General features: G+C 46.7%; 1 protein-coding gene across 8 annotated transcripts in view; it reads left to right on the top strand.

Moving 5' to 3' along the window:
- Positions 1-12599, top strand: part of LOC125447679 (homeobox protein Meis1-like) — a 318867-nt gene that overhangs the window by 107035 nt on the left and 199233 nt on the right. For all 8 annotated transcript variants that reach the window (XM_059640899.1, XM_059640898.1, XM_059640894.1 and 5 more), the window contains exon 6: positions 7871-8020. In XM_059640899.1, coding sequence (XP_059496882.1) covers positions 7871-8020 — 150 coding nt within the window. The remainder of the gene's footprint in view (positions 1-7870; positions 8021-12599) is intronic.

The following is a 12599-nucleotide window of genomic DNA, read 5'->3' as shown; positions in this document are numbered from 1 at the left end:
TCTTCAGCACGCGGTCAGTTAGGCAGGGTGGGGGGAGTGGGTGTCTTTGGTGGGCGTTGGGGGTAATATTTTCCATAGGATTCTCATTTTTAGAATCTTTACTGAGGTAAGATTAATATGGCAACATCCTTGTAAATCTTTTCTGCACCCTTCCACATTTCACATCTTTCCCCTTCAGAACAATTTATAGTGCTTGGGTAAAGAGTGCTGATTGGTTGTCAAGTTGACTGTGATTGGTTGAGTTGTTGTGATGGAGAATGCACGGGGGGAGTCATTGTCATACATTTTTGCTAAAATTAAGAAAACGTATAAAGCCAGGACGTCTTCCTTTTACGTGCAAAATATAGCTCCCTCTCTGTGAATAATTATAGTTTCTAATGAGCATTAGCAAGCCACATTTAAATTGCTTCATTAAAGGGGTTATAAAACCATAAGGGGTATAGATAAGGTGAATAGCAAAGGTGTCTTTTCCCCAGGGTGGGGGAATTCTAAGACTAAGGGCATATTTTTAAGGTCAGAGGAGAAAGATTTTGAAAAGACATGAGGGGCAATTTTTTGACACTGAGAGCTGTTTGTGTGTGGAATGAACTACCAGAAGAAGTGATGGATGTGGGTACAGTTACAATATTTAAAAGACATTTGGGTAAGTTCATGAATAGGAAAGGTATGAAGGGATATGGGCCAAGCACAGGCAGGTGGGACTAGTTTCGTTTGGGATCCAGCACGGACTGGATCGACTGAAGGGTCTGTTTCTGTGCTGTGTGACTCAATGACTGTCTGTGATTCAATGATGCTGGAGGCAAGAGTTATATAACAGAGCTCTGGCTGATGTGTTAAATAGTCTGAAAAAGGTGGATTGAAATAGATTACACTTTTCTGAAAGAATTATTCAAATTTTCAGGCACATGAGCCACAGCAAAAATGAATGATCTCACTTGTGTTTTGTGGACCAGGCGAGAATGTAAATCTTAATGACTTGCACATGTTAGCCAGAGATTCTAGTTTATAACCTCTTTCAGATAAAGAGAAATCCCAAAGGCTTCTTTCCTCATTCCAATTTGATGGCTGCATTTTGAAAGGAAGCAAATAAGGGCGGAATAGACAGCAACTAGCTTTAGTTGAGTTAGAGTCAGGCTGCGTCATGGGATAAGTGTAGATGTTACAGATGAAGGGTTAAGATCATAGAATCCCCAGTGTAGAAGCAGGCCATATCTACCCTGCAAATAGCATTCCATCCAGACCCACTCCCTGTCCTATCCCATGGCTAACCCACCCATCCTGCACACTGTGGGGCAATTTCCCATGGCCAATCCACGCTAACCTGCGCATCTTTGGGCTGTGGGAGGAAACAGGAGCACCCGGAGGAAACCCACACAGGCACGCGGGAAGAATGTGCAAACTCCACACAGACACTCACCCAACGGTGGAATCAAATTTGGGTCCCTTGCGCTGTGAGGCAGCAGTGCTAACCATTGAGTCACCGTGCCGTCCCAGGGTACAGTGAATATCATTAGAGAAAGCAATAAGAGTTAAGAACCAGACCAAAACCCTTCAAACTGTTTAGAGCATAGTTTAGACCCTAATTGTTTCTAATTTTAAAGGTATACATAAGGTGTAGCATTCCAGATGCAATTCAATTAGTCAAACTACCAAATTTAAAGCAAAGCACACTTTATTCAAACAATATAATTAAAATACAACAAAAGAAAGAAGGTATTGGAATAACTTAGTAATAATGGGAACTGCAGATGCTGGAGAATCCAAGATAACAAAGTGTGGAGCTGGGTGAGCACAGCAGGCCAAGCAGGCCTGAAACGTCAGCTTTTGTGCTCCTGAGATGCTGCTTGGCCTGCTGTGTTCATCCAGCTCCACACATTGGAATAACTTAACTCTATTGGAAAACTTAACAGAATAATCAATACAGTAACTATCACTAATTAACTGTTCCAATATCGCTACATGCCATTAACAGCCCCTTGGCAAAAGGCAAATTCAGAAAGCAGCTTGTCTCACATGCAACTGGCAGAGCAAGATGAGAACCCCCAGTTTTTGGCTGTAACTGAGAGACAGAGACAAATAAATTGCTTCCACTTCTTCAAGATCCTAAAAGCAACTGCTGAAAGCTAAAACTAAAAATGCTGGTTCTGTGGGAGCCTGACCCCACCCAGCCAGGCTGCTTTTATTGTTCGAACATTAAAAGAAAAACTCAGGACTTCACAAGATGTTTACTCTAGTAGCTCTGGTAGACAGCTCGTGATATCTGCCTTAAAACCTCTCTTCGACAAAAAAACAACAAAATGCACCTCTTAAAGCCATAGTATTGTCACAAAGGGAAGATAGAACGTTTAAACAGCTGATGATTTAACACAAAAGGCAACAAGGATAGGAATTGAAACCTTGTCCTCAGATAATGGTTTATAGATGTTATCATACATTCAGATGGAAGAGCTGGTCCTATAAACAAGGGAAGACAATGTCCATACCTTGTGCCTTTTTCAACTAAGTGAAAGCTTAAAGTGCATTCTCCGGTACACACATCACAGCAGTGCCTTGACCAATCAGTGTTGACATGCCTGGTTTGATTTAAAACAAAAGAAACTCTTTCCCAGATGTATTCTCTGTGGCTACACTGTTATGAATCAGGATCCACTTGCTAACCAATGAGCACCTGCCGATGTTGTTCTTTTGGAGATTTGGTATTCATGCGATTCTGTCCTGATGAGTACAAGATAAAAAAATTGCGATGGCATGTCTTTTCTCACAGCAATGCTTAAGTGTTCCCAAGTGTAATATATGCATTAATAATAGTATATAACATACGTTTCTTTACAAGTAAACCTCTGAACAGTTTAATCGCATTCTTACTATCACTTTTGATTCTCTTGGAGCTCTCCTACTTCAGTTTTAATATGAATTACAATTCACATTCATTGCTCGTATTCTACAGATAGGCAATAGTCTCAGTTTAACTCTTACTAAACTTGGTTCCTTGGGCAATATGGTACTCTCTCTGTGCTGCGCTGAAGTATTTAAGCCTAGATAATTGGCTAACGTTTACATTGGCCCATCTCATGTGGCAATACCAGTGTGGCGCTGGGCTGCCAGCTTTTTCCATCCATTCATTGGATGTGGGCATCATTGGCACTCATTTATTACTCATCCCTAATCACCCTCTGAAGGTGCCAGTGAGTTGTTGCCTTCTTGAACTGCTGCATTTGATGTGAGAACACCCACAATGCCCTTAGGGAGGGAATTCCAGGATTCTGACCCGGCGACAGTGGAGGAACGGTGATATATTTCCAAGTCGGGATGGTGAGAGGCTCGGAGGGGACCTTGCAGGAGGCTGGTGTTCCCATGTATCTGCTGCCCTTGTCCTTCCAGTTGGAAGTGGCCGTGGGTTTGGAAGGTGCTGCCTGAGGATCTTTGGTGAATTTCTGCAGGGCATCTTGTAGATGGTACACACTGCTGCTACTGAGTGTCGGTGGGGGAGGGAGTGAATGTTTGTGGATGTGGTGCCAATCAAACGGGGGCTGCTTTGTCCTGGATGGTGTCAAGTTTCTTGAGTGTTGTTTGGGCTGCCCCCATCCAGGGCAAGTGGGGAGTGTTCCATCACACTCCTGACTTGTGTGTTGTAGACGATGGACAGGATTTGGGGAGTCAGGAGGTAAGTTACTTGCTGCAGGATTCCGAGCCTCTGACCTGCTCTTGCAGCCGCAGTGTTTATATGGTTTGCCCAGTTCAGTTCATTTTCTGGTCAACGGTAACCCTCAGGATGTTAATAGTTGGGGGGTTAATGATGGTTGCCAAGGGGTGATGGTTAGGTTCTCTCTTGTTGGAGATGGTGGCACAAATGTTATTTGCTACTTGTCAGCCCAACTCCAGACCTTGTTGCATGTGAGCAGGGACAGCTTCAGTACCTGAGGAGTCATGAATGGTGCTGAACATTGTGCAGTCATCGGCGAAAATGCTGACTTCTGAGCTTACAATGAAGGGAAGGCCATTGATGAAGCAGCTGAAGATGGTTGGGCCGAGGACACTACCCTGAGGAACTCCTGCAGAGATGTCCTGGAGCTGAGATGATTGACCTCCCACAACCACAACCATCTTCCTACGTGTCAGGGATCACTCCAAGCACTGGAGAGTTTGCTCCCTCATGCCCGTTGATTCCAGTTTTGCCGGGGCTCCTTGATGCCACACTTGGTCGAATGCATCCTTGATATCAAGGGCTGTCACTCTCACCTCACCTCTGGAATTCAGCTCTTTTGCCCATGTTTGAACCAAGGCTGTAATGAGGCCAGGAGCTGAGTGGCCCTGGCAGAACCCAAACTGGGCGTCACTGAGCAGGTTATTGCTGAGCAGGTGCTGCTTGATAGCACTGTTCCAGACACCTTCCATCACTTTACTGATGATCGAGAGGAGACTGATGGGCCAGTAATTAGCCGTGTTGGATTTGTCCTGTTTCTTGTGTATATGGCATACTTGGGCAATTTTCCACATTGTCGGGTAGATACCAGTGTGTATACTGTACTGGAACAGCTTGGCTAAGGGAATGGCAGCTTGTGGAGCACAAGTCTTCAGTCCTATTGCCAGAATGTTGTCAGGGCCCGTAGCCTTTGCAGTATCCAATGTCTCCAACCATTTCTTGACATCACGTGGAGTGAATCGAATCGGCTGAAGGCTGGTATCTGTGATGCTGGGGACCACTGGAGGAAGCTGAGATGGATCTTCCACATAGCACTTCGTGTAAAACAGAAAATGTTGTATCTTGCTGTAACCCTTTGGCAAAAATGGAGTAGTTTAGCCATGTGGTTCATTTAGAAGGAGATCCATGGAATGGATCATTGCCCTCTTGTCAATCAGAGAGTGTTGAATACAAGTCCCACCCTTGAGATTTGAGCACAGAGTCTCTGCACTGAGATTCCAAGACATTACAAATGGAGTGTCACATTACCAACCACATAGATGCAGGCCATTCAGCCCAGTAAGCCCATACCATCTCCCTGTAGACCAAACCAGCCACTGCCAACCCTACCCCATTCTTACCCCATAGCTCTGCTGGTTTATATCCTGTGATGTCTCCTCTCAGATGAGACATTAAGTTGATGCCTTATCCGGACAGGAAAGACCCCACATTGTTGGGCGAGAGGGTGAAGGGGGTAAGTATGTCCTGATGGTGCTACCTCTTCAGAGTTACCATCTGATCCCATTCTTGTGAAGACCATCCCCCACATCCAGCTTGAAGTAACATTAGGCTTGAGGTGGGAGGGGTTTGGGGGCATTCCCCAAACTCCCTGCTTTGCCATTGGAAGGGCTGAAGGGTTTGACTCTACAAGTGGAGCCTTTCTCATGTGAGAACAAGGTCTAGAGCTGGATGAACACAGCAGGCCAAGCAGCATCAGAGGAGCTGGAAGGCTGATGTTTCGGGTCTAGACCCTCCATCAGATCCTTTCTCATGTGAATCCTTTGCAAACCCCTCTCTGGTGCCTTGGCATTTGGTCCAAAGGGTCAGCTACCTGGGTCCCAGAGGCATGTAGCCAAATTGTCCAGGTCTGCACCATTTTGGATACTACCTGGACATTTCCCCCACTGACCCGACTAACCCACAACCCAGTCTTGACGAACCTCACTCTGCTCCCCTTACGCCTACCCCACTCCACCCAGTTGCCCCCAACCTGTTGATTAACCAGCAGCCAGCTTCCCCACTTCACCCCCCCCCCCCCCCCACTCTTTTACCCACTAATCCACATGTGGCAGGTTGTTCTGTTCATCATGGAATCCCTACAGTGCGGAAACAGGCCCTTCGGCCCAGCAAGTCCACACCGACCCTCTGAAGAGCAGCCCATCCAAACCCATCTCCCCACCCTTTCCCAGTACCTCTGCATTCCCCATGGCTAACACACCTAATCTACACATCTTTGAACACTACGGGCAATTTAGCACGGCCAATCCACCTAACCTGCCAATCTTTGGAAAGTGCTGCATCCAATCTTCCCCCTGTAGTCACTGAAAATATTCAGGATAAATGATTTGCAATTATAGGCATCTGGGCATATAGGGGGAAAGTGTGAAGTTTGCATGGAGATAGAGGATTGGCCCATATGCTTTGAATTCCTATCTGTCTATGTTTCACCTGACCCTAACCTGCTGTGAAAGATGCCATCGGGCACTGTCAATCCCTGTGACCACTGGGATTGAACTGTCCTCGTGGCAATACAAACAGAGTGGAAATATGCAAGGCTGAAGACAAACCAGCAAATCCCTCTCTTAATCTGTATCAAAACCCCTCTTTCCTGGTCTGGGAGTGAAAGCTGGGTCCATTTCTCCAATGATGTCTCCATCTTTACAATTCCTGGTCCCAGTTGTTTAAGAGGAATGTGTGAGTGTTTTGGCCTGTGAGTCACAGAGTCATACAGCCCAGAAACAGGCCCTTCAGCCAAACTCATCCATGCCAACCAGATATCCTAAACCGAACTCGTCCCATTTGCCTGTGTTTGGCCCACATCACTCGAAACCCTTCCTATTCACACATCCATCCAGATGCCTTTTAAATGTTGTACCAGCCTCCCCCACTTCCTCTGGCAGCTCATTCCACACACGCACAACCCTCTGTGTGAAAAAGTTGCCCCTCAGGCCCCTTTTAAATCTTTCCCCTCTCACCTTAAACCTATGCCCCTCTAGTTTTGGACTCGCCCACCTCAGGGAAGTGACCTTCACCCTATCCAGCCCCCTCGCTGTTTTATAAACCTCAATAAGGTCACCCCTTAGCTACTGTGCTCCAGGGAAATAAAGTCCCAGGCTATCCAGCCTTTCACTGTAACCCAAGCGTTTCGGCCTCAGTGGCATCTTTGTAAATTTTTTTGCACCTTTTCCAGTTTAATAACATTCTTTCTACAGTGGGGAGGTGAGGACTCTACATGATGCGCAGTAGGAGTTTTGCTGCTGCACTGGTAACCCAGAGGCCCAGGCAACATTCTGGGGACCTGGGTTCGAATCCCACCACAGCAGATGTGGCATTTGTGTTCAACAAGAACTTGGAGTTAAGAGCCTCATGATGACTGTAAAACCATTACCGATTGTCAGAAAAGCCCATTCATTAATGTCCTTTAGGGCTGGAAACTGGCATCCTTGAGATAGTAGGGACTGCCGATGCTGGAGTCAGAGATAACACAGTGTGGAGCTGGAGGAGCACAGCAGGCCGGGCAGCACCAGAGGAGCAGGAAAGCTGACGTTTTGGGTCAGGACCCTTCTTCATACTTTGTTAGTGTTAAACTGGTATCCTTAACTGGTCTGACCTACACGTGACTCTGGACCCACAGCAATGTGGTTGAGTCTTAACTGTCCCCTGGGCACTGAGGGATGGGCAGTAAATGCTGGGCCTGGCCAGTGACGCCGTCATTTTGTGAATGAGTACAGAAAAAAAATGCCTTACCAATGACCTGTACAGCCACAAAATGACATCCAACTCCTGTAGGATCCAGACCCGAAATGTCAGCTGTCCTGCTCGTCTGATGATGCCTGGCCTGCTGTGTTCATCCAGCTCCACACTGTGTTATCTTATTCTCAACCCTCTTCTTCACTGCCCTATCTACCTGTGATGCCATTCTCTATGCACCTGTACTTCTCAGTCTATCTGTTTAAGAACATGCCCCAGGGCTTTACCATTAATCATGGTAAACTCTAGATATGAACTCAAGGAAATTGTATCGTGCCCTTCATTAAGCCATGGGATTGCTGGATTGCCTCTCGTGTCAGCATGGCTGTGTGGAGTGACTGTGTTTCCTGACCATGTTACTGTATACATATTGTCCTACCCCCCTCGAAACTTCACTTGGCTCAACCTTTGCCCGTTTCTATCCGGGATTTTCCGCAGGTCCACGAGTTATGTGATAACTTCTGCCACCGCTACATCAGCTGCTTAAAGGGCAAGATGCCCATTGACCTGGTGATAGAGGACCGTGACGGAGGCTCGAAGTCTGACCTAGAGGATTTCACCGGCTCTTGTACCAGCCTCTCCGATCAGGTAGGGAAGCATTTCTCCATCCAATTTGACTCTTTTGAGCCTCTCGGGTGTACAGGACCACCCCAATCCGGTCTGTTCCCGATGCCCCGATTGCATTCGACAACCCAAGGATTTTGCATTGTTTCCTGTGATGATTTTTGTGGCTTCTTCGCGAAAACAAAATGCCTGTACCAGCAAAGGTGGTAGATGCACGGTTTCAGTTCTGTTCCATTGTTTTTAAGAGTTTGAAATGTTGCATCAATGTGGAGCATTGATTAATGTCAAATACCTATCTCTCGGTGCAAATATAATGGAGAATCTAACTCATATCGCTGACAGAAGTGTTGTGCTGACAGATGGCAAGCAAATGGAGATTTCCAGGCAGGTCTTAGGGTGCTGGCTTTGGTGGGGCACTGGGCCACAAACACACTCGCACACGCACACGTGCTTTCTCTCTCTCGCGCACGCACACACACTCTCTCTCTCTCTCGCGCACACGCGCACACACTCTCTCTCTCGTGCACACGCTCTCTCTCTCGCGCACACGCACACACACTCTCTCTCTCGCGCACACGCACACACACTCTCTCTCTCTCTCTCTCTCTCACACACAATCACACACACACACACACACAATCTCACACTCACTCACTCACTCTCACACACTCACACATTCAGGCACACACACGCACTCTCGCACGCACTCTCGCACACGCTCTCATACACGCACACTCTCACACACACACACACACACACACACACACACACACACTCACTCTGTCTGTCCCTCCTCTTCTGGAGCTGCGGGTGAAGAAGTAAATGAACAATCTGACGGTGGGTGGCACACTCTTTGCCACAGTTGGTGTTTGCTGGAAGGTGGAGTGGAAGTGTTGCTGGGGGTTGGTGGTCAGATGGGGCATTGACACATTGATTCTGCTGTCTGCTTATCTTGTGGAGATGACTGGCACCCCAAGTAGAGGGTTGGCAGCTCCTCTGATGTTACTTGCGGGTGTAGACTGACACTGGGATGGGTAGGCACTATCGAAATGAATGTCAGAGCATTAGGGAGTGGAGATACATGGTTTCTCCAACTGGACTAACACCCCACCTCAACACCACAAATCTTCCCAGGTATCACTGTGTTCTTGCCTCTGAAGCTAGAAATTCTGAAACCAGGAAACAGAACCAGCACTTGGTGCCCTCAGGACCTCAAAACCAATCAATTATTTCTGATGCACTGAGGTGTAGTTAATTGATACACAACAAACTCCTTGGATAGCTCTGATAACGGATCTGTTTTAGTGATGTTTGTCCATGGCTAAATCACGTAAACCCGACAGTGCAGAAGCAGGCTATTCGGCCCTCTAGAGTCCACACCAACCCTCTGAAGAGCATCCCACCCAGACCCATACCTCTTATCCTGTCCTGAGAACCCCATGCTCCCCATGGATAACCCACCTAAACTGCATCTTATGGGCAATTTAGAGTGGCCGATTCACCCAGTCTGCACATAGTTGGACTGTGGGAGGAAACCGGAGCACCTGGAGGAAACCCACGCAGACAGGGGGGAGAATGTGCAAACTCCACACAGATGGTCACCTGAGGCTGGAATCAAACCCAGTTCCCCAGTGCTGTGAGGCTGCAGTGCTAACCACTGAGCCACCGTGCCACCCATCTCGGGGAGATCTGTCCTGCTTCTAGCCCTTTTGTCTGGGGGAATGGGCCTTTGAATTAACATCCAACCCTGGGAGATATCTCCTGATGTGTGGCTTCGGCATTAGTCATCCTCACTTTTTCTAAAAGGAATGCCTTTGTGAGATGAGCATTACTGGCATTTGTTATCTATTCCCCAATTGCCCTTGAACAAAGGGGTTCATTTAGCCATTTCAGAGGGCAGTTAAGAGTCAACCCCATTGCTGTGGGTCTGGAGTCACAAGTAGACCAGACCAGGTAAGGATGGCAGATTTCCCTCCCTATTGGGGCATTAGTGAACCAGATGGGTTCTTACAAGAACTGTAATGATTGGTGCCTTAGCTACACATTGTGTTTATGGTATGTAAATTCTATTCACTGCTGTGGTGAGGTTTGAACCCATATCCCCAGAACATTACCCTCGGGTTTACTAGTCCGGTGCTACCATTAACCCATTAAGCTGTGATCTCTATGGAATCCATTTCCTTCCGAGTGCATTCCTCATGACAATGGATGGACCAATCAGAGTTGGTTGTCCTGGTGTGAATTTAGGTCAGCTGATCCTCCAGTACATTGCCCATGGCAACGCCGCTGTCTATTGCAGCGCACTTACCAACCAATCAGTGCCCTTTTCTCAGGCGGGACAAATTGTTGTTCCCAGTGAGATTTGGTATTCTTGTGATTCAGTGCTGATGAGGACAAATTGGAGAACTTCAGTATTGGCTCTGCAGCCAGTGAAACACAAATTAAATTCTAAGGTAACAAAGTGTGGAGCTGGATGAACGCAGCAGGCCAAGCAGCATCTTGGAAGCACAAAAGCTGACGTTTTCGGGCCTAGGCCGTTCATCAGAAAAGGGGGAGGGGCAGAGGGTCAAAGTGCCTAGGCCCAAAACGTCAGCTTTTGTGCTCCAGAGATGCTGCTGGGCCTGCTGTGTTCATCCAGCTCCACACTTTGCTGTCTCGGATTCTCCAGCATCTGCAGTTCTCATTATCTAAAATTCTAAGGTTCTTAGGTAGATTTGTAGCTTGGGTGATGGATGCTGTGGTCAGTTCACTTATGGAGCTGGTTCATTAGTTCGCAGACGTTAACATCATCATTGTAGCCTCCGATGAAGCATCAGTCTGTTTTCCTGCCTGTTATTTAAACTCTAGGGTCCGTTGAGCTGGATTACCTCATTTCTGGTTTTTCTTCGCAGTGTTGTATATATAGGGTCTAGTTCTATGTGTTTATTGATGGCCTTCTTGGTGGACTATATACGCACCATTGCAAAGGAAAGCCGAAACGAGGTAACCAATTCCAATGGACCCCAGAGTTTAAATACCAGGCGGGAGAACACAACAGTGCTTCCTTGATGATGTTACCCAGCAGGGTAAGGAAACGTCCATGGAACAAGAAGCCAGCTCGGCAAGCCAACCAACTACAACAAATAAAACTTTAAACTCACTCTCGGCAGCAAATGTAATCACTTCTGCAAATGCAGGGGTGAGCTGCCGCCTTGAACCGCTGCTGTCCTCCTGCTGTGGGGTGACCCACGATGGCACGGGGGGCGAATTCCAGGACTCTGACTCAGCGACACTGAAGGGACGGCGATATATCTCCGAGTCGGGATGGTGAGTGGCTCGGAAGGGAACGTGCAGGGGGTGGTGTCCCCGTGAATCTGCTGCCGCTGTCCTTCTGGATGGAAGTGGGTCGTGGGTTTGGAAGGTGCTGTCTGAGGATCTTTGGTGAATTTCTGCAGGGCATCTTGTAGATGGTACACACTGCTGCTACTGAGCGTCGGTGGGGGAGGGAGTGAGTGCGGTGCCAATCATGCAGGGGCAGCTTTACACTGGGTGGTAGGGGAACTTGAAGCATGTGGTTTTCCCATGTATCTGCTGCCCTTGTCCTTCTGAATGGAAGTGGGTTGTGGTTTTGGAAGATGCTGTCTGAGGAAATCAAAGGAAAGAAATTGAAGGAAGACATGATGTGTAACAGTGTATGTTACAGTAGATTTCTTTAACTTGCGAATTTATGAAATAGAGGTGAAATAAACCTGAGATAATTGAAGAGCAGTGGAGTTTCTCTAGCCTCCCTGTATTTGACAGCAATCTCACTGATCATTGTTTTATTGTCATTTGTGAGATCGCTCTATGAATGAAACAATGCCTTCCCGTACAGCGCTACTGACTGCACATGGCCTTTTTAATCAGTGTTTACGTGGCATTCTGAGGCTATCTAAAACAAAACATAAATGATCAGGGCATTTCCTGAAATCAAGAAAGCTTTCCAAAGGACAGGACAGATCTAATTCTATTTGTAGGGAGGTCAATAATCAGGAAGCACAGATTTAAGTAATTGGTATAGAGACTGGGGGGGAGGTGAGAAATGTTTTTACACACGGGGTGGATTTATTCTTTCTTAAAGTAAAAATGTGTGTGTTCTTTTTCCCGATGTGGAGTACATGTTGGAAATAATCTGTATTGAGTGGAACTTGCTGTATAATTTATTTGCAAATCCCATAATAATCAAGCTGAAATGTTTTGACAAATGTTACGAATAATGCAGATTTTGGGCGAAAACAAATCTCCAAAGTGATGTCATGCTCAAGTGAAAGGCTTTTTTTTTTAGGTGACTTTCCAATCATCTATTTTGATGAGCCCTTTCTCTTAGAACCTGGTGGCCTTTTTAATCTATAAGACCTGGGTACAGGGCTTGGGCCATATCCATGGAGACTGACTAATTCTCTCCAGTCAATTAGGAAATGGAAGCCAACACTGCAACCTGGGAGTACTGTGACTGTAGTTTGTTTGTGAGTAACTTAGCTGTAGCTACTAAATCACTTACTTTTAAAAAGTAGAGCCTGTAGTCTGTTCACTACAATACTGTTTCTATAGATTCTCCAGACTACTTTCTGTCAGGTCCTGTTTA

The sequence above is a fragment of the Stegostoma tigrinum genome, chromosome 39 (assembly GCF_030684315.1).
Source record: "Stegostoma tigrinum isolate sSteTig4 chromosome 39, sSteTig4.hap1, whole genome shotgun sequence".
Lineage (NCBI taxonomy): Eukaryota > Metazoa > Chordata > Chondrichthyes > Orectolobiformes > Stegostomatidae > Stegostoma > Stegostoma tigrinum.
This window is presented reverse-complemented; position numbering and strand designations above follow the sequence as displayed.